Source organism: Psittacula echo (assembly GCF_963264785.1).
Source record: "Psittacula echo genome assembly, chromosome: 3".
Taxonomy (NCBI): Eukaryota; Metazoa; Chordata; class Aves; order Psittaciformes; family Psittacidae; genus Psittacula; species Psittacula echo.
Window position 1 is genome coordinate 38,775,106 of NC_137736.1, and position 25,532 is coordinate 38,800,637.

Sequence of the window (25,532 nt, forward strand, 5' to 3'; positions counted from 1 at the left end):
TTTTCTCTACACATCCCACCCCCCTCAGAGGAATGGAGAGGAGAATTGAAAGAAACACAAGTGATGCACAATACAATTGCTCGCCGACTGATACCCAGTCTGACCTGAGCAGTGATCTCAGCCTTCTGGGTAACTCCCCCACTTATGTACTGGGCATGATGTGCTGTGGTATGGAATACCTCTTTGGCTAGTTTGGATCAGGTGTCCTGTCTCTGCTTCCTCCTGGCTTCTTGTGCCCTTATTTACTGGCAGAGCATGAGACTGAAAAGTCCTTGATCAAAGTAAGCAAGGCATAGCAACAACTTAAAACATCAGCACTGTTCTCAGACTGAAGCTGAAAACACTGCACTGCACCAGCTATCAAGGAGAAAAATGAGTGTTAGAGCTGAACCCAGGACAGGCAGCTGCAGGGATTTCCTGTGAAAGAAATGTCTAAAGTTAAATCCCTCTCTTCAGCCCTGTGAAGATGAGGGGGAATGTGTTAGCATGGCAGAATGTTCAGAGCCTGCTACCAGCATGCCAAAGTGACTCTGTTCAAACACCTTGGCGCTGGACTCCTGTGAAAATGAAACTTTTCTGCTAAAAGGCTTATCTGAGAATAAAGTGTGGCTCAAGGGTTTTTGCTTGTTTCCCAAACAGAACTTACTGGACTGCCTGTGCTGCAGTTCCTTGGTGTGGCTGCCTGGCCTTCATCACCAACTTCTGATTTTCATTTTTAGCACTATTTTTGTGCTTTCTTCTCTAGCACTTAGCAGATGCTCCTTCACATTCCTTCATATCCTTCTCACCAGCATCTTTTTGTGTCGTTTTTGGGAGTTGCGCTTTCCCATTAGACAACTGTGGCCTGGTTTTGTCGATCAGGGTGGACTCTTTGTTCTCTCCCCACCTGTCCTGGGCTTCCTCCTACCCATCCCTGCTGCCTGACTCCTGGCATGCAAGACCTTGGGCAGGATCCCTCACCTGGGTCCCTGTTTGTGCAGGTGCTAACAGGCCAAATCAGAATATGGCTCACATAAACTTCTCTAGGATGTCTTCCTTTCTCCTCGTGCGCTGTTTGGTGTGAAAGAAGCACCGAGGATGGGACATGTTTTATTGCATTGGATATTTTGTTGCTGCTGGCCTTCTGTGGGTCTTCACTGCCCTAGTTCTGGCTGGCAAATGTTAGGTTGGTAGTTGAAGAGCTGCTGTTTCTTCCCAGCAGTGTGCAACGCAAATTACAGGCTGGGAGAGGGAAACACCCCCAGCCATGCAGAATGTGAAGCCTCTGCCAGCCTGTGCAGCTCCAGCTGGGTGCAGTTGGGAGTTCTTGGCAAAGAGTTTTGCCGTTTGAGCAGATACAGTTTGTGTAACTTCGCACTTTTTGCTTACTGAAGGAAAACGTGTCTTCATCTGAGGACAGAGGACATCAGTGGGGTTTAGGTTAGCTGTTCTGAGAGACCAAGTTTTGTCTGATGCATAGACCTCAGAAACAAAGGAGAGTGCTTGAAATGGAAACGACAAAGGGTAATGGGTTAAAACTTAAACAGGGGAGATTTAGGTTGGATATAAGGAAGAAATTCTTTGTTGTGAGGCAAAAAATTCTTTGTTTGGTGAGGCACTGGAACTGGTTTCCCAGAGAAGCTGTGGCTGCCCTATCCCTGGCGGTGTTCAAGACCAGGTTGAACTGGACTTGGAGGAAGCTGGTCTAATGGGAGGTGTCCCTGCCCATAGGGGGGATTTGGAACTACATAATCTTAAGGTCCTTTCCAACCGCTAACCATTCTATGATTTGTGTTCTGGGTTGTTCTTGTGAGGCACTGGCAGGTCACTGTGAGCTATTTTCAAGGTGGGAGGAACCCACCCAAAACATGCAGGATGCATGTCATAAAGAATCTTGATCACATTAATTGATTTGAAACTGACGAACAAATAGTTACAGATGTATACACATGTCCTTGATTTGTTGAGTCTTGAATTGTGATGTGCAGCTGTCATTCAGTGTGTCATAGAAGAAACCTCTGCAGCTTTGCAGGAAGATGTGTGCCATCAAATTTTATGTTGCTGCTATCATTTGCTCCAGATCTTGCAGTGGATAAATATATACGTTTGTGAGAATACTCCACATATGCAATTTTGATGATTTAGAAGTTTGTGTTTTAAGGAAAGTTTGTTTTGAAGATTGAGATTGCTGCGCTGGCATTACAGAATGAAACTCCTTTTGTCCAGTCATGTAAATTTTAAAGTTTGCCACAACGGAGCAGACAGATTTTCTTACAGTTTGAGCAGTGTGACTGAAGATGTCTGATTTTATTCTTCCCTACTTCTTGCCCTCTTCATGTTCATTTCAGGAAATGCAGTAGCCATTTAGAGTCCTGGATTTAGACAAGTTGTACATATATCCACTAAGAATAGCACTGCAGTTTGAAAGCAGTCATGTATTCAGGCTTCTCCAGCAGTGCCTTGTCACGCTGCGCGGTTTACCCAAAGCCTACACTTAACCACTGTGGGCTGGCAACATGAGTCACTTTGCAAAGCCTATCTCTTTAGGCTGTACCATGAGAGTTTTAACCTGCTAGGGTCTGTGATCCATCCTGGTGTCCCTTAGAGGTGTTGCATTAGGTTTGCTGACACTGACTGGCCAGAGAGGGAGAGATGCTGCTTCTAACTCCTGCCTCAGGGTTATGAGCCTATGCCAATTGAGCTTTTCTTTAGATTTGTCAACTTTAGGGCAATGCACTTAATCACTTGATTCAAACCTGCCTGTCTTGAGCCCATCCATTGTGGCTTTCTAGTTATAATGTGTCACTCATAAGTAAAACAGGCTGAAATTAATATGCCTCTATCCAGCTGTTCTAGAAGATTAAAACCATGTTGGCTCACTGACATTCACTGTTCTTAAGCTGCCCACAGGCAGATACCAGAAACAATACTCCGGGCATGGAGTTGCAGTGGCAGTGAAATGTTTAAATAAAAAACCTAGCTCAACAAATAATGAAAAGGTCTTTCCCATACTTTACTTGCCTGGAGACTGAAAACATTCATATAAGGACTATTATTTATATTGTACATACAGTGCATCACATGGAGTAAAATTGCGTGGGTGTGTTTAGTTTAGCCACAGGTTGCTCTTGGGTCTCTTTAAAGCTGAAAAGGTGGTGGTGGTCACACCTGCATGCTCTTCTGTCTAGTCTTGTCATTGCTTTTATTGCTGCTTCAGTTACAGCTTCTGGCTGTGTTTCCATTTTGGTAGGTATCGGGAACAATATTTTATGTTTCTCATTGGTGCCTGACCTTTATTGTAATGAGATAGGAAATACGTGTCTGGATGAAAAAAGATGACTGCAACTGTAAGTTTGCTTTGACTTTGAGTTTAAGGAAATTTTCAGTCAAATGCATCAAATCCTGAGTGATTCTGTAATAAGGGGAGGCAACAGGTCAGTACAAAGGAATTAAAAATAAGTCCTCCATCAGAGTTATAAAACATTTCCCTATTTGTAAACCTTTCACAAGGAGAATGGGGTTTGATTTATTTGCAGTGCATGAATATTGTGTCTAAAGCACAAACCTCATCTCTCATTACTCTTCTGCCTTTAACAAAGCTACTCTTTCTTGCACAAAGACAATAAGGCAGAGAACAGAAAAAAATCATTTTGTAGTACTTGACACATGAGAATAAGTTCATGTATTATTATTGGTCTTTGTGGTGTAGTCTGATGGTTTTCAGGGTTCCAGTTCACAGGAAGCCCTGTTCAAAATGTTCTCTTTTTCTTGGATGAGATCACCATGGTAAATGGGAGTGCCAAATGGCAACAGAAGTGCTTAAAGGGAACACATGACTAAGACTTTGCATAGATTAGTTGTTGTGCAATTTAAGTAAACATCAACTGAAAAGTCCTTGACACCAATATTGTTCACCAAACTACAGGCTCTTTTCCTTATTGCCCTGCTCCTGAGCCCTTGTGACAGCTGATGCAGCAATTAATGTTTTGGATTATATTTCCTCAAACAGTTCTTTCAAAACAGTCCTGTTTAATTCCTAATTACTTTTAGTTTGCATTGTGGAAGGAGCAGTGAGAAATCTCTGCCATTGCAGTGAGATACTATGTGTGTGTGTGTGAGCAAGGGAGGAGGAAGGCTTGTTAGGCTCCATGGTATACAGCAGCTTACAAGTTCATAGATGATTGCACCTCTCTTGGGCTTTTAGTTGTCAGCCACCTGTGATGAGCGTGCTCAAACCCTATAACAAGTTCCTGAAAGTTTCTGAAGGCTGGAGCAAGCTTTACATCAGGAAGATGGCTGATGGACTGTCCTGCTAACAGCTTCTTGCCAAGGCAGCAGGTTGTGGAGAGATGGTTGAAACAACCTGTAATAAAACTGCTTTTTCACAGAAAACCATTTCTGTTCTTGGAGCAGGCTGGGTGAGGGAGTTGGAACTATGGAGCTTACTGTCAGGTCTTGCCGGAGGTTGCCCTTGGCCTGATTTCTTACTGGCAAATGTTGACTTGTCTTGGGCTGCTGTTGAACTGGTGCCTTTGCAAATAAGAGATGCTGAAAAGCCTGTCTGCTGCAGAGGGGCAGAGTTGTATGACTGGGTAGCTGCCACGTACAGCTTCTATAGCCCTTTGCCTTCTACTAGGAGTTTGTGCTCAATGTAACATCCCATTTTCTTTGACGTAAGAAGGCCGGTACGAGACTCTCTCTCTCTCTATATATATATATGTACATATAAAGAGAGGGGGAGTTACATTGATTGTCTTTTGCACACGAGACACACCATACTGTTGAACTGACTGCACTGTGTGTTTCTAATTTTGCATATCAGTAAAATTTCATAAGAAAGAAGAGAAACTTTAAATCATGAAAAGAAATTGGCAAAACTCAAGCAGGTTTTTAGATAGGCAAGTGTGTGGATCCTTTGGTTACTATTTGGCCTATCTGCAGTGGAAGTTCATGTCAAATCTTTCACTATTTTCAATAGCATGGGACCATATTTGGAAATGGAAGTTGAGAGCACTGAATCAAGAAACCTGATCATGTGATTTTATGTTTGTGTCTGGGTCCCCCAAATCATTAAGTTTGGTTTGCTTTTTCTGAGAGCCTCTAGTTGCCATCCTCAGGATGTTTATGAAACTTGAGCAATTTGTCAACACTAAACTGCCTTTGTGGACAACTAAACCTCACAGAACTGGCTATTAAAGAATTGTATCCTAATTATGTTAAGTCAGTAACTTGAAGCTGTCTACCAGCTTCCTTGCTGGAGCTGGTCATTCCTGCCAGATGTTGTTCATCAGTGCTAGGCATTAGCTTCCTTTTAAAGAAGGAAACCCAGGTAACATAGCTGCACCGGATACTTCATGACTTCCTATTTCCCTGCTTAGCCTTGCTGCTTCCCCCAGCACACACTGTCCTGATGTCAGGAGGCTGGGTCTTGACCTGCTGCTGCATTTCCAGGAGCTGAAGGAGACAAGGCATCATCCTTCTTGCTGAGGACCATAGTGCTGGCCCCAGGCTCTCAATATCTGCTCTTGGCCTCACAGGATGGGAGGGGGGTAGGAAGGAAAAAAAGGAGTGCTGCTGGATATGTGGTAATGATTTGGGGCAGGTTGGAGGAGGAGGGGGTAGGGATGTCTAGTCACCATATTTGTTGCTCTGCACTAGCTGGGGATGCAATTCTGGTTTCTGCTTCCCTGGGTTGCTTGCCACCTGGCTGACCAGTGGGGTGAAGCTGGCACCGGGATATCAAAGGAGAAGGAGATGCCCACAGTATTTACAGCAAGGACTATGAAAATTGTTTCCATACTGTCTTCAACCTTGTAGCTTCTGAAAAACCTACAGGCTGGCCATGTATGTGATCCTCTTATTTGCAAAAAGGTTTCTTTTAAGGTCCTAATTTAGGTGCTCCATTCGCCTCTGCAGTTTCTGGTAATGGCAGTGGATTACCAGCACCCTTTTCCCTCTCCTGAAGGAGCAGGGTGAAATTCTAGAAATGTGTCTTCAGTGTGTTTGGGTATTAATTTTGTTTAAGTTATTACATTGGTATTGACAGGTTTCTGTTTGCCTTAAACCAGCAGTTAGGATTCCAAAGACTGAGCGAATTCAGTTTTGTGTTCGTTCCTTTTTACTTACTTAGTAGTTTGGGGTATTTGAAGTTTCTGAGCATTGTCTTTGGCAGTATGGTGTTAAGTGCCTTTTTAATATAAAGGTAGTTCTTCTCACGAATCATGTAATTTCAGCAGATGTAATTTAAAAGAATCATCAAAAGGTCAAAGTCTATTGTATCAAAAGCCATCAGTACAGTATATTTTTTTGTAATACTTTTGTGAACTTTGTGATGCACATGTATCATTAGTGAAACTGAAGCATCTAAGCCAATATCCCTACAAATGACCTCAGCAGCCACTCTTTCAGAAGTTTACTCTCTTATTTTTGATAAAAGTAAGAGCTTAGAGAATATCCTTCTGATGGGGAGTTGCCACTGACATGAATATTAATGAAAAATGAGCGAGGGTTTGGAGGTAGTGTCTGAAGTGTTCCTTTAAACTCTAATTAGCATTATTTTATGCTGGCTGTATCAAAAGACCTTTTGAATCTACTGTAGGATATGATTAACATGTATTATTCTAAACAAAATGAGCAAGCCAATTCTCATCAGTTGGTTTATGCAACTTCTGTGCTTTGGGCTGCGAACTCCATATTAAATTCTGTTTGTTTTGAGGCTGTTTATAATACTAGTTTTCAGAAATAAATTAAATTCCTATCTCCTGAGTCTTGACAGCAGGTGTTTACTTTTTCCTCTAATTGATTAGTTTGCTATTAAATTTCAAGTTCCTCTGCACCTCTTTGTCTTGTCTCATCTGTTCTTCTTTTCTGTTCTGTTCTCAAGTTCCACCTGTTTTTCTGTTATCTTTGCTTAGTTTTTGACCTGCTGACTGCCCTACGTGGCCCTGAGTTGTTGCTTCAGCTCTTCCTCCCTAGTGTAATGCCTGCTTTTTCTCCTTTATGCTACCCTTGCAGAGCACTGGTAAAGCATGAGTAGTCCTGGGGTCTTTAGAAGTCTCTAGCTGACTTCCAGGAATGGCCTCTGGTATTAATGCCAACAGCCCTTAATGCTCTCATCTGTTTGCAGGTGTCATGGATAAAATAACAAATTCTGTAGAGCTGGGACTTTGCAAACCAGTGCTTGTGCTTCTGGTTTCTCTAACAGGAAGCTGCTCACGTAGAAGTGAGATGTGAAATATGCTGGGACAGGCTTCTGAATGGCAGTTGTATTTATTCATAAGAAAATAACTAGCTAGAAAATGCCGGCTGACAAGTTGAAGCTGACCTGGGGAGAAGTCCTGCTGGAACCACTTGGGGATAATAAGCCACAAAGAAGAATTTGATCTTTTTAAGTGGTTAATTAAGCAAAGAAGTCAAGAGGAGTTGTGCAGGGGAGAAGTCCTCAATGGAGCTCACTGCCAGTATAAGGTTTACAGTAGTTCTGTGTTGTTTCTGACTCTGTGTGACTCCACTTACTAGAAAGTGAGAGGAGATCACAGTCAGTAACTTCATTTTCCCACTCCCCTTCTGTTTTCTAGCAATTTGTTGGAGAGCTTCCTATAAATTATGGGAAGTTCCTGATGCTGTTTTCAAGTGTCAGTTGTCTGATACATAAGGCAGAGATTCTATTTTTTTTCTTTCCTAAGGAGCCTTTCTTTCAGTCTTGTCATAAAAACTGAGCAGTATTTTTTTAAGTGGCAGAGCTTCAGAAATATTGTGTGAGTCAAGGATAAAGAGGGGAAAGCAGAGCATCTGGTGCTGTAGTATTGAAAGTTGGGTACTAAGATGTGCCAGTTTCCAGTGTCAGCATCTAAAAAAAAAAAGAAAGTAAAAAAAAATTAGAAAAATTCTTCCATCTGTCACCAATTCAGAACAGATCAGGATTAGTTTTCAGTCTCTTCCTTTGGAAAGTTATCCCACTGAAACTTGCCATTAAGGAGACTTCCAGCTTAAATGTTCTTTACTTAATTAACCAGTTACAGTAGTTCTGCCTCTTTATAGTTACCAGTGGTAATACTTCTTCTCAGTCCTTTATTGGCCTTCTGTTTTGCTGCCTTTTCAATCTGTTCCTAAAATGTAGGCCTATATTAAAGACCCTAAAATATCCTAATATGGGGGGGGGGGGGGAAGCATATTGAAGCATGTTCACGGGAATTATTTCTCTGGATCTTGAAAGATAACAGTCTTATCTATAAGCAGTACCATTTGTTTCCTCTTCAGAGTCCCAGTTTGCCTTTCCATCTTGCAGCCTTCTAATGCATCTAATGGTGCTTCTGCCCACAATGTACCCTGCCCTCTCATACTTTCCCCACTGAAGAAGCTTCTGAACCACTTTGTTTGTGTAGAGCTTTACATGTGATTCAGGCTTGATTTGTTATAAAAAGTTTCTTAGATTTCATGAGAAAAGTCTGAAAAAAACCAGCTGTTTCTGCTAAGTGTGGAAGGTAGCAATGGCCTGTGAGAGCCCTTGGTGCTAGAAGAGTTTGTGCCACAGGTGGGGGCTCGTCCTCAGGACCTGCTGGCCTGACAGAGGTGTGCCCTGCCATCAGGGATGGAAACCACTGTGGCATCAAGATGTGTTTATCTCAACAGGGTTTCATCCCAGTGCCTGAGGTAGTCTTCCACCCTTTCAGGTAGCATGGAGGCAGACTACTCAGTGTGGCTGTTGCATGAGGATGGCTGTTAATTTCACTGATGTATGGCTTTTCCGTTTTCCTGAAGGGCTCCAGCCATCCCAGCTCTTAAGAAACTCTGATGGGACCAGCTATGCACAGCATAATGATGCTGTCAACAGACCTGTGTTGCTTTCTTTTGGTGAGGTGAAAGCTGTCAAGGTCCCTGCCAGCCCATCATTTCTTCACGACTCCAAATTCCCATATCAGTTTGATTTTTAGGATGCATAAATAAGATCCATCAGCAAAGCAACTTTGGAAATAGAGTGCCTCTAGGCACTGGTCACACTTATCTCCAGGGGGTCACAGAGTATTCAAAGTTCTCACAGAAAAGGAGGGGTTGCTAGCAGGATGCAGGTGGACAATCCTTAGCTTGGACTGCTAAACTACTGTGGAGAAAAGGGCCAAACATACCTGAGCAGTAGAAGTGCTGTGAGATGCTAGTCCAGAAAACAGAGGGTAGGTGGAGATGTGCTGTGAGGTTATAAAATAGCTGTAATTTCTTTAATTGCCTGGATAGGCTGAAAAAGTTGGTGTTGTTCAGCCTGGAGAAGAGAAGGCTGCATGGAGATCTCATAGCAGCCTTCCAGTACCTGAAGGGGGCTTATAAGGATGCTGGGAAGGGACTCTTCATTAGGGACTGTAGTGGTAGGACAAGAGGCAAGGGGTTCAAACTTAAACAGGTTCAGGTTAGATATACAAAACAAATTCTTTACTGTGAGGATGGTGAGGCACTGGAATGGGCTGCCCATGGAAGTGGTGAATGCTCCATCCCTGGCAATGTACAAGGCCAAGCTGGACAGTCTTGGGTGGCATGGTTTAGTGTGAGGTGTCCCTACCCATGCCAGGGGGGTTTGGAACTAGATGATCTTAAGGTCCTTTCCAACCCTAACTATTCTATTATTTTTATGATTAGGTAGTTTAGGCTACTGTAGTCTGTTTGATTGGTGACAAGGCTGTGGACTAATTGAGATGAGTCGGTGTCTGACAGGATGGGAAGCATCCAGGTTTAGTTTAGGCAAGTATTGCTGGTGGACGATGCTTTGTGAGAGCAGCGAAGAAACCAGTAATGCTTATGGATGTCCAGACCATGGGCAATGTGTGGACAACCTTTTCAGAGCCTCTTGTGGTTTGTCAGGCATAGAGCACAAATTCTTCTGTGTCAAGAGCTGTCAACATTTTCAATGCACAGCTGCTGTAAATAATGAAGGCTCTGCTTGCCTGATATGCTTAACCTCTGGCTTAGACCATGTATGTGCTCAGAATAACAAATATATTAGACAATATGCAGCTATAGTAGCTGTGCTTTAGGTACACATAATGCGGTGTGTTTATCCTCCTTAAATGTATTGGCAACTATGCACATTTTAGTGTTCATGACACTCTTCATCCTCCTTTGGTAACAGTCTGTGATATTGTGATTGTTCCTGACCATAGAGATGCTGCCATTAGGGACTTTTAGCATTATTTATTGAAGAGCTCCTTAAGCACAAATCAAACTTTTTGTTCCTCATGGCTTGAACAAAGGAAGCATTTTTCTCCAGCCTCCTCCCTGTATGTCTCCTGCTGGCATAACTAGCTGCATTCCAAATACTCAGGGACTTCCTTTGTTCATCTGTCTTTTTGGGGTTTTAATTTTGTTTTGCTGGATTTCAGTTTACTGCAAGATCCTTACCAGGTGGAGCCCTTTAAAAGGGAGGGCAGATGATCTTGGACCTTTTACTGCCAGCTTAAAAAAAATCACAGAAACTAACTTCTTCCTCTTTCTCTGCACCTAGTTATTTAAGTGTTAAATCTGGCAATGACACACCCCTCCACCCCCCACCCCAAAAAAAAACCCACACTGAAATGTGGGGTCATTCTGAAAATCAGCATTTCCTGAGAGCACTGTTCAGATCTTCCCTTTGAGCCAACCTCTCATCTTGATCTCGATAGCCCATCTACTTGAATCATCGTGGTACCTTGTGGGTTGTTCAGCAATCAAGGGAACATGGCCTGTGTGGGAAATAAGGAACAACACAGGCCCTGACTGGCATTTCTTTTGGAGATGTACCTATGTCAGCTTCTAAGTGTATCTTCATTAGCCTGTTGAGTTTTGGGGTTTTTTTTCCCCACAGAAATCAACACTTTATTTCAATAACAGAGGCATTTCCTCCATATATTTCACTTTTTTCTTATCTTTTAAATGAGTTTTCTGTTGAAAACCAGCTATATATATATATATTTTGCAACTCTGAAATTGTATTTTAAGCAGAATTTCACTAAATCCTTACTTCCCATTGAATCCCTCAAAATGTCTCATCACAAGAGCAGTCTAGAGCAAATTAGAATTTCCAGAATCAGGATTCTGGAAATTCCTCATTTTCACTGAATATAAGGGCACAATTTTCATGAAGGATATGATCTTTCACAGCTTCAAGTGACTTGTATTTAAAAACAATTACCCAAAGCCTTTGGTCACTTTATGTGTGTATGGTGCAAACAGTATTTGAACACACTGCTCATCTTTACACTAAACACAGGTATAGGAAAAGCATTTGCAATAGAGAGAGGTATCTGGGAGCAGCCTACAGCTGCACTGAGGTTCCTGGACTGTACGTATGTGCTGGCAAAGGTGGTTTATAGCCTCTAGTTAAGTCTGCCAGCTTTCCCCTTGACTGCTGCTGTGTTACAGGACTTCTGCCTGGGTTGAATGAGAGCCACTTGAACAACTTCCACTTTTATTGCCGGTCTGGAGAAGGGAAAAATAAACCAAAATCCATGGCAGAAAGTGTTTTGCTTTGGATTTTCTGTATCTAAGATATCTATATGTGTACATAAAAGGATGCAGATTTGAATTGTACTTTACAGAGATTTCCAGGACTAACAATAACTTATGTGCCCATGCAGTTTCCATCCCACCACTGATTTTTGGGAGCCACACTCATGCACTTTACTCTGACTACTTCTGGATATGCAATGTCATTGAAGTGAATGGGATGCTTTATTCTAGGAGTAGTGCTTTCTTTGTCACACAGTATTTGCTACCGCATGAAAGGAGTTTTGGTTTATTAGCTGACTTCTGTGCAAAGTAATAGTTTTCCCAACATGGGTAGTTAATCTGTTCCAAAACACCTTCATGGCTTGGTCTCACATATGGCAAGAGAGAAGGGAAGAGATTATCTTTTGGATAAAGAGCCTGGGCCCACATTTTCCTAATCAGATCCTTGATTTCTGAGTAATTGGATGTAATTGGACAGTTTTATTTCACAAAGCATAAGCTACTGCTGGCATGCAAACTTCAGTCACCTCTGACCTCTCTTGAACTTGCTGATTCTGAAGCTTTCTGTTCTGAATTTCAGTGGTGCTTTGATTATGAGAACTTTGAAAGAACTGTTCTTTGATGGAATCTTTTATGAGGCAGCTCTTTTGAAGCAAGTTAAAACCTGTGCTTTAAAACAAGGTGTATGCGTCTTAATCAGTACTGAGACACAGTGAATGAATCTGTATATAGCCCTGTGAGGGAATCTACTTGGTATGGGATTACTTTCTGTGCCTGAAAGACCTTACAGCTGCAAGGAATAGAAGCGCAACAGTGGTGTGGAGCTTGTGGGTGTGTATGGAAGCTCAAATCTGTGCTGTTCATGTGTGTATTTCCATAAATACTGTGAGTAAATTTCCAGTGAGGCACTGGCACAGGTTGCCCAGAGAAGCTGTGGCTGCCCCATCCCTGGCAGCGGCCAAGGCCAGATTGGATGAGGCGTTAAGCAACCTGGTCTTGTGGAAGGTGTCCCTGTCCGTGATGGGGAGGCTGGAACTATATTAACTTTAAGATCCCTTCCAACCTAACCCTGATTCTGTGAAATACAGGTTAGGAAATTTTTAACCATTTCTGGAAGTTAATCATCTGACCTACTCAGCATTATTAACTTGGTCTCGATGGGTGAGCTGCATGTGGATTCAGGAACATGCAGTGACTGTTTTGATACCCTCTACTTCTCAGTTCAGCACAACTCTTGCTGAATACAGGATAGTCAGGTTTCTGTGCTTTAACATGCTTTCGTGTGCCTTGCAAAGGCAGTTGGAACTACTGATTGAGTCAGGCAAGGGCCTGCAAAGTGGTGTGGCCAGTGTAACATATCCTTTGAGGAAAAAGGAGGGCAGATGGTATCTTCTGAGTTACTATGCATGTTGAAGACTGCTTAAGGCAAGCAGTTGCCGTTATATTTTCTATGCTTAAACATGTTTGTTAATAACAGTTGCATTTCTATTTCACATCATTTGTAGGAAGGTTCAAAATAAATTGGTAACTCTGGCTGTTTATTAAAAAAAAAAAAATAAATTGTTGGTTTTTGTTGCAAGCTTTACAGACCAGGTGCAATAAAACATCTGAGTGTGCGGACAGTTTTTAGGCAAATACTGAAATCTCACTGAAGCCAATGGCATTTAATCATGAACTTTGCAGAACTGGTGCATAATGTTCAGCTACTACAGAATGAGATGGAAATCCTGATTTTTCCGTTTTTACTACCATTGTAAAATGAATGCAAGTATTTTTGCACACTAAAGGCAGCCCTCTAATGAGGTCATGACCATTTTTGGTGCCTTTTCTGCTTCCTCATGTACATCTTCCTGACTTCTGAGGTCTTGTATGACCTAGCCCTGCTGTTCTGCAAGAAGCTCTACAATCTGCTGCAAGTAAAGCCAAGTTTTAGAATTCATATATTTGATACGGCTTCAGGTACTGTGGAATGTAAAACTCTGATGCAAAACATTGGAGGAACTAAATCCAGATGTTACAGACTTATTGGAGGAAACTGGTTATCCTCTTCTTACACATGCTTAAACTGATCAGCTGTTTGACTATTGAAGGAATTCCCAAGTGCTCTCCTCTGTTTTGAAGGGTAAAGCACATGTGGAATGAGCCTTTCCTTTCCTCCCAGTATTGAAAGTAGCCTGTGCAGTCCAGAGAAGATGCCATCTAAGCTCATGTAACTCCCATTGTTTCCCTGTGCACAACATACAGTGTTATTACAACTTGGGTTTGTATATTTCTTTTTTTGCCCCCACTTTTTTCCTTCCTTTTGGTTAATCTATGGTATTTGCCGTGCAGCTGAAATCGAAAATTGTAACTGTATTCTTAAGGTTGGGTTTTTTGTTGTTTTCCATTGCCCAGCAATGTTTGAAAAGCCAGAAATGCAGTGACCTTTTTTGAAACACACATTCAAGTAAATTAATAGACTCATAGAGCCATTTAGGTTAGAAAAGACCCCTGAGATCATCATGTCAAACCATTAACCTAGCACTGCCAAGTCAATCACTAAACCATTTCCCTAAGTGCCACATCTACACGTCTTTTAAATACCTCCAGGGATGGTGGCTGCACCACTTCCCTGGGCAGCCTGTTCCAGTGCTTGACAAACCTTTCAATTAAGAAATTTTTCTTGACATCCAATCTAAACCTCACCCGTCACAACTTGAGGACATTTCCTCTTGTGCTATCTCTTGTTACTTGGGAGCAGACAGCAACACCCACCTCACTTCATCCTTCTTTCAGGTAGTTTTAGAGAGTGATAAGGTCTCCCCTGAGCCTCTTTTTCTGATTTTTAAATGCTAAAGTCACTGCACACTAAAATGTGGACAATTAAGAGCAATAACACTGAGCTAGCAATATAACTCTCAAACTAATTAGCTAAGAGTGTCCCAGTTTCTGACATAATAATTGATGCTTAGAGAGATGTTCATTTGCATATCAAGGTCTTCACAAAGCCATTGGGAATTACAGCTTGCTCTTTCTTTTATAATCAGAGTCCAAGTGCAACAAAGTTCAATCTTCTTATGTTGAGAAGTTTCTCTGATCTCAGTGTTTAGGCATCAAAAGTTCAACCACAACAATAAATACAAAAAGCCCAGAGAAATGTCTCTGAAGTAATAGGAAGCCTGTGCTGTATGTGAAGCCCTCAGTTTCAGGGGAGAAGCTGTTTTGAAAGTTCACTTCATCAGGCCCCAGCTCAAATCCTTCTGAAAACTGGTGGAAGGATTCCCAGTGACTGAAGAAAGCTTTGACTTGGGCCCAAGGTGAATTGTGGGGTTTTGCAACTTTGGTACATGTGAACACAACTCTCTCAATTTTTTTTTTTCACATGCAGGATCCTGAAGGATTCACATAGCTGCAGTATTGGTGCAAGAATTTGGTATGATGTGGAGCCCATGCATGTGCTGCTTCCCTGCAGTTTCCAGAGGAGCTGCTGAGGGCTGCAGGACGGTCACGGGTCCTGGGCACTAGTGCCCAATGAGCAGCTAACGCAGCAAGAAGGGTCACGGGAGATGCAAAGTGTCTCCAGGTGGTCCGAACCCTCACAAGCAGTTCTGCAGCCAATGCTGTGGAGGGCATTGCCCTTCTATAGACAAACCGTATGCACTAAAGTTGCTTGGGTGGAGTCCATGGGCTGGGTTTCTCTCCAGTATTTTCCTGAGGCTGGTAGAATAACATGTAAAGTTTCACTGGTTTCTGAGCAGTTTATTTTGGTTTTTGTAAGTGGAATCTATTGATGGATGCTGACAGTAATTTTGAGGATACAAACATTGTTTTGGTAGCTCTTTCATCTTTATGCTGAATCATTCAGCCGTTAACAGCTCTAAGGTTTAATTGCTGCAGAAAATGTATGTTTTGCACATCAAATTATAATTACTAGCTTATTGAGGATCATGAATTATTTAATTTAGCCTAACTTTAAGCAGCAGCTTGTATAGGCCATGATCTCAGACCTCAACAAATGGTGATGAAATATCCCCATGTTTGGAACTTGAGATGCTGTAAGTGAGAAGCTCCTGCAGCGCAGTGCTGAGCCTCCTTAGTACCTGGCTAGTGCATGCAAGGCTTTTGGAAAGATTGATCAGAGTATAAATACTCACATCTTGTATGAGTCTTCCTTCTTGGAGAAGACATCTAGAAGTTAGAATGGACTTCACACTCTGAAGCTGCTGATTTTAAATAAATGTTGCTTAAGGATACTTTCAAGGCTTTCTTGCCGACTGCTGTGTTTTACTGATGAATTACTTCAGTGGTGGTGCTCCAAATTATTTCTGTTTCTTACAAAGTAGTTTCTACCTTTATTTGAAGCATTTAACTGTTGCACAGGATTTTAAAAGTACAGAACTATACTATCTCTTTATTTTGAACTACCCAGAAAACTGCTTGATACCAAACTGTGTGTTTTTTTTTATTTGAGTGTAACTTGTATTTGCAGGTAATGTACCTCAGTGTTTTGTTCTTAGTATGAAGATCACATAGGTTATAAGAGAGGGCTCTTGACTTACACACATTTTACTTTTGCTGTTTGGCCTGATGGCTGTTGACAGTCACTGACACTATGGAACCACTTTATAGTGAAATCTTTGATGTGCTCCTTCACCTGCACCTCTGTCTCTCTGCTCAATAGATCAACTTTATGGTAGGTGGTGTTTCCTAACAGGGGAGCCGTGACTTGACATGTGCAACATGGCATTGCACAATATTGCTCCAGGAGCGGTGAGAGAGATTTACTATTTCACTTGATTATCAAATCAATTTGCCCCTTCCAAATTCACTATAAACTGGTTCTGCTATGAATCTGAGCTTCAGAGAAGCCCATGCTGATGGTATTGCATAGATTATTGCATCCTAATCTTGCATGCCTTTTTGCAAAGCTTTCTTTAATTCTTAATTTATATTTCCTTTCTTGCTGCATTTTTTTTTTCTCTATTTTGTATTTTAGGATCGGGATATTCACCCCTTGAAGATGATGAAGATGTGTATGCACGCAATAGATATAAAGGTGAATGCTTTGCTTATGTGCTAAAGAGGATTAGCTGATTGCTGAGAGAAAGCTTCATTCTTTTTCTTTTCATGGATTATAAAATCCTGATCCAGCTCCATGATATTATTTTTATTTTATTTTTTTTAACAATGGGAATTAGATCAAGTACTGATCACCACTCTCCTGTATCTGAGTAAGTAACTTTTGCACTGCCTTTGCTCTTAGGAGATCAGGTTGTTAAATCATGAGAATCTGGGAAGAGTTTCTCTTTCTTCTTCATACATCCTAACAAAGCCATCAATGATAAGCTAACTTAAAATCTGGACTTACTGATGGCAATGTACAGAAGTACAAGAGAACTTGATTCTCATGACTTTTTATTTTTGCCCATAAAATTGTTTGCATTTCAGGTTAGCCTGCTACCTGAAATGCCAAGTAAAATGTGTTTAACAAATGAAAGTGTACATTCCAAAACCAAATTACGTAGCTGGATGAATGAGTGAGTGGACTGGTGTGTTTATAAATCAAATTCAGGTTTTATTCCCTAATCTGTAGGATTTTGCAGTTCAGCAAGATTGAAAAGTTGGCTTGTTTTGTTGCTTGGTTGTTTGTTTGTTTGTTTTTTTGCCACTACCAATAAATGTTCCGTCTACTATGTCTGTTTTCTTAAAACATCTGCTTTTGTCTTAATCTTCTCTTTTATTTTCATTATTATGTACTTTTCTCTGCCACAGTCCCTCAGAAGCCTGGACAGTAAAGAAACCTAGCATTTAATTTGTCACTTTAAATGGCAACTGTGTTTCTTTTTAGTAAACTAATCTGTGGACATGCTAAAATTGCAATGCAATCATTTTGAGTAATTGAAAATACTGGGCATTGGTGTCTTGTATGTTGTTAACTCTCTGAAAAGAATTGATGGGCCTTACAAGAGGTAAGTCATAAAGTAATTCAGACATAAAGTAATTCAGAACAACAAAGAGGAAAGCACAGCTGTTTTCATAACTGTCTTATTTTCCTCCCAGTAAAATACTTCAGTGTAAAATTTTGCTTTCAAACACATGCAGAAATATTTGTCTAAAGCTTTATTTAGGTAGGCTCATTTCTTGTTGCCTTTTAACATGTAACCCTCTTCAGACACATATAAAAAGAATTCCAGAGATCACGAAGGTAAATCAATGCCAATTCGTGCTAGGGCAGGCAAGTAGTTAAAATGCAGATTCTGTATAAATTCCCTTTATATGGTGATACAAACTGGATTATACTCATGTCAGCCAAAATGTCACCAGGGTTAAGTGAAACATAATGACTCATTCAAGCAGATATTAAAAACTGCCCTGAGTTTGGAAGCGCTACTGCCAAATGTTGAAGATCAGACAATGTGAATCTATGAGTATAAAGCATTGGAGCAAAAAAGGCTCTTTCTTCATTAGCATACTTATTTAACTTGTTATTGGGGGGAAGGAGGCAGAAAGAGACAAAGCAAGGAAAAATGGGCTGAGTAGCTATGTTCAGAGTTTCTCCTTACATGAGCATCCCAGCATATCGGATATGGCCCATTCCTGAGCAAATAAAACTTCCCAGTAACAAGTAACTAAATGTTTCTTAACTGATGCTTATGTATGTAAGCAGCATTGGTTTTTCTTTGCACACGTAGTCACTAAACAGTGCAAGTGAGAACACAAATTCATCCTCTTTGGCATCTGCAAACAAAACATTGCAGTTTATGGGGGTGGAGGAATCGGCCTCCTACCAAACCCTTTTGTCTTCGTGTGGATGTTTTTCAACTTGCTCTGCTTTCCAGAGAAACATTGCTGAGACTTTCTGTACCCACAACACTTAAGTTTTTTTCCTTCCTCCCTGGTGAACCCTCAGCTCTGTTGGCTGGTGTACGAGCAAGCAACAGTATAAGCCAGGCACTTGCCATGCTACGTTAAGGAACTGCTCATCTGAGGCTGGTGTTTAAACAGAGCAAATGGGTTTGGGGAGATGATGCTCTAGAAAATGCTTTCTTTCCACCTACTTGGCATGGCTGCATCAAACCACATTTCATGAGGAAGTGCTTCCCTTACAACAACCTTCCGGTACCTAAAAGGTGCCTAGAAGAAATCTGGAGAAGCTCTTTTTTGTAAGGGCAAATAATGACAGGACAAGGAATGGTTTTTAACTGAAAAAGGGCAGATTTACATTAGATATTAGGAAGAAATTCTTTACGATGAATGTGGTGAGGCACTGGAAGGGGTCTCCTAGAGAAGCTGTGGCTGCCCCATCTTGGGAAGCATTGAAGGCCAGGCTGGATGGGGCTCTGAGAAACCTGGTCTAGTGGAAGGTGTCCCTGGCTGTTGGGAGTTTGGAAATAGGTGATCTTTAAGGCTCCTGCCAACCCAAACAATTCTGTGATTCTACGAAACACAACGGTTCCTGCCTTCATCGCTGTTTTGGTGGTACTGCTGTGATGATCCTCATTCCTAATACAGTTTTCTCAAATACTGTAATGACCAAAGGGTAGCCTTACCTATAGAGGCAGCGTTGTTGCTTCAACCATTTCTGCTTGCTGCCTGTTTTCCAGTGGTTTCAAACACAGGATTGGGTCAGGCTATTATATAGCTGAGGAACAGTGCAAACTTTCAATAAAAATCAACTGCATAGGTCCTGGTACCTAAAAACTCAAATTTCAGTTAAGTGAACAGAGAGAAATACAACTTGTGAAGCCTCAGAAGCAGTGCCTGGGAAACCTGTAGCTTTACTTATTCCCAATGCCTTCAGGAATACAGGTGATCTTGTCTTGAGGCAGGTGTGTGACCTCCTTTTATTGTGTGACCTCTCAGAGCCCCACCCAGCTCTAATATTACATAAATACTCCATGTATCTCCTTAGCCTTTGAAAACCAGTATCTGCCTTCACTTCAAAATGAACACGCTTTGATCTAGAAGTTTGTTGTATCGTTTGATGTGCTTTCAGGCACGTAAGCTTTTCAGGTTACTTGGGTTTGGCTTTGGTTTTTGGGTTTTTTTTCAGTGATATCACTTGCTCTAAGCCCAGATACTTGCCCCTTTATAAACCCTGCGTCACTCACTCTCTTTTAATCATATTCAGTTCTAGAGGAAGCATAATAATGTTTTAGGTCAAACAGATGTTCTTCCTAAGCTCTTCAAGTTATCTGCATCCAAAAGAATGTCTGGTTTTGCTTTTTCTGTCTTACAGTATCATTTGGTCCAGTAAAAGATGTTTTACCCCTCTCTAGGAGCCTTGCTTTGTTTCTCACTATAGACCACAATAGCTGCAACAATACTACAGGAGGGCCATGTGACTGTCCTGCATCTGGGGGTAACTAGAAGCCACTTGCACATCATTGTAAAGGGTTTTCATGTATTGGTGACATACAGTAAGCATGTTGCAGTACCATAAGACTGCTTCTGAAAGGGATTTAGTCTAGAGGAATGCCTAGTCAAAAGCTTGACATTTAGTCTCTGATTTTAGTCTTCAGATATTATTTGTGTTAATTCAAGACCAGCACAGAAAAATGAAGATGCAAAATGTAGTTTTCATTGGGAAAGTGTAAATATGTCCTAGAGAATATGGCTCACTGAGTATAAATAGCCCATGTATGAGAAATAAAATAGGCTGTATTGATTTTTGTGTATTTATGTGTGGAGCTGTTCCAAATCGTGTAGAAAAATGTATATAACTACAGGAATTAAGAGCTAGAAGTGATCATCTGCCAGCAATCTAGGAATGAAGTTCAAGTTTCTCCTGTGACTTTGTAAGATGCAAGATATTTGTTTGTTGGGTTTTGGGGTTTTTTTCCATTTTTCTTGCAGACTTGGAAACTTTTGTTGTGTGCCTGCCTCATGTCACACGTAGTCACACAGGATTCCGGGACCTGTCATCTTGCTCTTTTTATTCTGCAATCCCTCCCCCTCTCTCTGTCAATATGTCCTTTTCAAATCTTGGAGTTGACAAGGGGCAGGCTTCGTTCCTCCTTGTGTGGGAAACTCCTACTTAGAAGCTGCAGGAAAAGCAGAGCTTTTGGAATTCACCCCGTGGTCAAAGCTCAAGAAATATTTTTGAAGCTTTGGCTGGGAAGTCTCTATTCGATACTGCACCTGTCAGTATCACAGTACAGTGTTAAATCCTCACAAGATGGTACCCGTGTCCTGAGTGTTTTAAAGTGTAGCCCTGACAACCAGTTAAAGTTTCAGGTTGATGTACGTGTTTCCCTTTTTCCCCGCAAATTTGGTAGGAACGTTAGCCATGTAATCCCAGACGAATTCCAGCTTTCCTCTGACTTGGCAGATTCATCCATGTAACTGTCCCGCATCCAGGGGCAACTCGAAGATGGTTCTTGTACTTCAGGCTCAATTTCCATGATATTAGAGAAAGCTAGTCCTCCACCCATCTTTTAAGGTAAAAAGTTCAACACATGAAGTCCAGACCATTGAGGATATTAGAGCTGAATTTAAGATTCTGGAGCTTGGAAAAACTCATATTCATGAGCTTTTCTGAATACATAGTATATAGTGTGCTTGTAAATGAACATCAACACTTTATGAAGGATTTTGCAGCAGGAAGAGCAAGGGTTTGTGCTGTCAAATATGCATCCTGACTGCATGCATGTTGCCCTTGGAGGCTATCAAAGAGAGGAATAAGGTCAGATCTTTCTGGAAGGCTCCTCACTTAGTCTGTTGGACATTTGCCTACAGGTTTGATTATGGCAATGGTATTGTGCCCATTTGGTGATAGAAGGCTATTTTGTTGGTGTTATAAAGAGTATCTGAATGTTTCAGTGTGGCACCTCAGATGTTCATGCACAATTCCAAGTTACAGTTCAGGCTTAATCCTAGGTGCTAACTTGGAAAGTAACTACTCGAAACGGAAGCTGTACTTAAACCCTGAATGGTTGTTCTGACACACAGAGGACATGTACAGACATGTCATTTGGTAATATGCAAGTCACATCTTTTCTAACTGTGGGAGAGCTTGAAATATCACGTTCAGCAAAAGCAGTATCCTTTAATGCACATACTATTTTGGAAGACTATTTTTTTTAAATGAGCAATAAGAGAGCTAGATGTTGTAAAAATGACAACTACAGCTAGACCAAAGGTGTTCCTAATGTAAACTCTGGTTACCAGGTAGAAATTAGATGTATCCATTTAAAAGCAAAGAGGGGAAAAAGGTCCAGTTGTCATGAAACTGTCCACATGGTGGCACACTTACTCCATAGAATCATCAAATCTCAGCATAGGGTTGGTAAGGACCTTAAGGTCATCAAGTTCCACCCCCCTTGCCATAGGTAGGGATACCTCCCACTGAACCATGTCATCCAAGGCTCTGTCCAACCCGGCCTTGAACACCGACAGGGATTGAGCATTCACTACTTTTTTGGGCAACCTGTTCCAGTGCCTCACCACACTCACAGTAAAGAATTTCTTCCTTATATCCAATCTATACTTTCCCTGTTTAAGTTTTAATCCGTTACCCCTTGTCCTGTCACTATAGTCCTAATGAAGAGTTCCTCTCTAGTATCCTTGTAGGCCCCTCTCCAGATACTGGAAGGCTGCTATGAGGTCTCCACGCAGCCTTCTCTTCTCCAGGCTGAACAGTCCCAGCTTCCTCAGCCTGTCTTTGTTCAGGAGGTACTCCAGCCCCCTTATCCTCATGGTCCTCCTCTGGACTTGTTCCAACAGTTCCATGTACGTCTTAAGTTGAGGACATCAGAACTGCACACAATACTCCAAGTGAGGTCTCACGAGAGCAGAGTAGAGGGGCAGGATCACCTCCTTTGACCTGCTGGTCACGCTCCTTTTGATGCAGCCCAGGATACAGTTGGCTTTCTGGGCTGCGAGCACACGCTGAAGCCGCCTCATGTTCAGTTTCTCATTGACCAACACCCTAAAGTCCTTCTCCGCAGGGCTGCTCTGAATCTCTTCTCTGCCCAACCTGTAGCTGTGCCTCGGATTGCTCTGACCCAGGTGTAGGACCTTGCACTTGGCATGGTTAAACTTCATAAGGTTGGCATCAGCCCACCTCACAAGGGTGTCGAGGTCCCTCTGGATGGCATTCCTTCCCTCCAGCCTACCAACCGAACCACACAGCTTGGTGTCATCAGCAAACTCGCTGAGGGCGCACTCAATCCCCCTGTCCATGTCACTGACAAAGATGTTGACCAAGACCGGTCCCAACACTGATCCCTGAGGGGCACCACTCGTTACCGGTCTCCAGCTGGACATTGAGCCATCGACCACAACTCTTTGCGTGTGGCCATCCAGCCAGTTCTTTATCCACCGAGTGGTCCATCTATCAAATTGATATCTCTCCAATTTAGAAACAAGGATGTCATGTGGGTCAGTGTCAAAGGCTTTGCACAAGTCCAGGTAGATGACATCAACCGCTCTACCCGTGTCTGTCAGTTCCGTAGCCCCATCCTGGAAGGCTACCGAGTTGGTCAGGCAGGATTTCCCCTTAGTGAAGCCATGCTGGCTGTCACCAACCACCTCCTTGTTTTTCATGTGCCTTAGCATGCCTTCCAGGAGAATCTGCTCCAAGATTTGGCCAGGCACAGAGATGAGACTGACTGGTCTGTAGTTCCCTGGGTCATCCATTTTCCCCTTCTTGAACATGGGGGATATATTTATTTCCCTTTTCCCAGTCATCAGGAACTTCACCTGCCTGCCAGGATTTTTTCAGATATGATGGCCAGCGGCTCAGCATCTTCATTCGCCAGTTCCTTCAGGACCCGTCGATGGATTTCATCAGGTCCCATGGACTTGTGCACGTTCAGGTTCTTAAGATGCTCTCGAACCGGATCCTCTCCGAGCTCCATGTTCTTCTGACACGATACTTCACTGAGGGGTTTAACACTATTCTACAGAACTGAGTCACTCACTTGTGTTTCCCGAGTGTTGCAGGGAAAACCTGCTCGGCCCAGACACTTGAAACCGAATTGGGCTCAAAACACTTGGTTGAGCTTTCGAGAACGTGCAATTAGGCAGCAGTCAGTGAAGTGTTGCATTCAAGTAGTAGTACAAGAGGTAAACCCCCAAACTAGACACGTGAATGTTAACAAACACAGGCAAATATCTAAACACCCTCTGCTACAAAGGTTACCCTGTGTAAGAAACGCAGAAGAGATTTCTTGAATTCTCCTTTCCAAGAAGAAGACCTCACCATAAGCAGTGCAGTAGCAAATGCCAATCGGTGTGTTGATAAGGAATGGTGAGGAAATGCTGTGTGCTCTCTGCGTTTCTGCAGAGTTCATGCAGATGGAACCCAAACCCCTTTCCTTTCACCTTTGGGATCGCCACAGTCAAATGACTGTCCGTGGTATAAAAGTCTTTACCGAGACAGTCTGAACAAACAGATGTATTTACAAGGACAGCCCGCAGCGATGCCCAGTGTGTGGCCACCATCGGCAGGGACATCCCCCTGGGCCTCCTGGGCACAGGCACTGTGTGTTCCAACAGTTCCACGTCCTTTTTATGTTGAGGACACCAGAACTGCACACAATACTCCAAGTGAGGTCTCACGAGAGCAGAGTAGAGGGGCAGGATCTCCTCCTTCGACCTGCTGGTCACGCTCCTTTTGATGCAGCCCAGGATACGGTTGGCTTTCTGGGCTGTGAGCCCACACTGAAGCCACCTCATGTTAAGTTTCTCATTGACCAACACCCCCAAGTCCTTCTCTGCAGGGCTGCTCTGAATCTCTTCTCCATGGGCAAAAAAAGATCGGTCACCCCATCCCACCAAGATTAATGGCTACAATCTTTAATGTTTGCAACATTTAAAGCTGCCAGACTCTGAAGGGCTGACCTTCTGATGCATAAGGCTTAGGTCACCTTGCTGCTGTGTTACTTCTCCACGTTGAGGACTGGTGGCTTTTTAAATGTCTTTCCCCCCCCATTTCTTTATTCTTGAGTAAATGATTTTGTGTTCATGTCTGACCTTTTACATGTTGCAAAATACTATGTGTGTTTTTTCTTCTCTGTGCCAGAAACACCATGGTGCTCCCCCATTAAAGTGAAACATGGTTATGCAAACTGCAGGACACCTCAAGGGGAATATTATAAGAATGTACTGGGGACAAGATGTGATATTCGCTGTCAAAAAGGCTATGAACTGCATGGCCCTCAGCAGCTAATTTGTCAGTCAAGCAAACGCTGGTCTGGGAAAGTGCTGTGCAAACGTAAGTAGCTATAAAATCTGTGTGTGATGCTTGCAGTGCAGGCAAAGGAAAATAAACTCTATTTGCCTTTGAAACAGTGATCTTCAAAGTGTTACTGGTATTTTAAACATTGACAGTGTACTTGGTTACGTATGTTGGGTTGCTGTTGAGGATCTTACTGTGGTACATTACATAGTATCATGAGTGGTACAAATACTCTTGGCAGGTATGGAATGCTTTATGAGTGTGGGATTTTGATTTGTTTGGGTTTTTTGCCCATCTTGGATTTTATAAATTGACATGATTTGTATTGGCTGTCTAAATGGGCTCTCAAAGTAAAACATTTTCAGAGAAGAATAGGTACTTGTCATCTTTTTCTCGTACAAATATTGTATTAGACCCCTAATGTGTATGTAAAGTTAAATTTGAAATGCAGCTAATAAGAACAATCTGAAAAACCTCATGTGGCAAATTACTTTCTCCCACATGACATTTACTAGCCGTGTCTTTATTTTGATGTAATATCCCACATTCACATTACTCTAAAGGGAAGATAACAGGTTTCTAGAAGTCCTTGTTTTCTATTCCAGAAAAGCGCTGCCCCACACTGTCCATGCCCACCAATGGGGGCTTCAAGTGCTTAGATGGTGCCTACTTTGACTCAAGGTGTGAATACTACTGCTCACCAGGATACCAGCTGAAAGGCGACCGTATAGTAACGTGCATGGACAACAAAGTTTGGAGTGGCCGGCCAGCATCCTGTGTTGGTAAGTAGAATGATGGGATTTCATTCCAGAAAGTCAACATCTTGAGGGTCCTACTGGTGCCCAAGTCCTCCAAATAAATTCCCAAATGCTTTTTTCATCCAGCTCCTGGGGAGAAAAAGCAACTCTTGCTTTTGAGG

General features: G+C 42.2%; 1 protein-coding gene across 1 annotated transcript in view; it reads left to right on the plus strand.

The window, feature by feature from the left end:
• Nucleotides 1-25,532, plus strand: part of SRPX (sushi repeat containing protein X-linked) — a gene marked incomplete at both ends in the record, with an annotated part of 44,399 nt that overhangs the window by 5,467 nt on the left and 13,400 nt on the right. Inside the window, 3 exons of the mRNA XM_080613922.1 lie at nucleotides 16,427-16,486; nucleotides 24,458-24,649; nucleotides 25,219-25,395. Of these exons, the coding sequence (XP_080470048.1) occupies nucleotides 16,427-16,486; nucleotides 24,458-24,649; nucleotides 25,219-25,395 (429 nt within the window). The remainder of the gene's footprint in view (nucleotides 1-16,426; nucleotides 16,487-24,457; nucleotides 24,650-25,218; nucleotides 25,396-25,532) is intronic.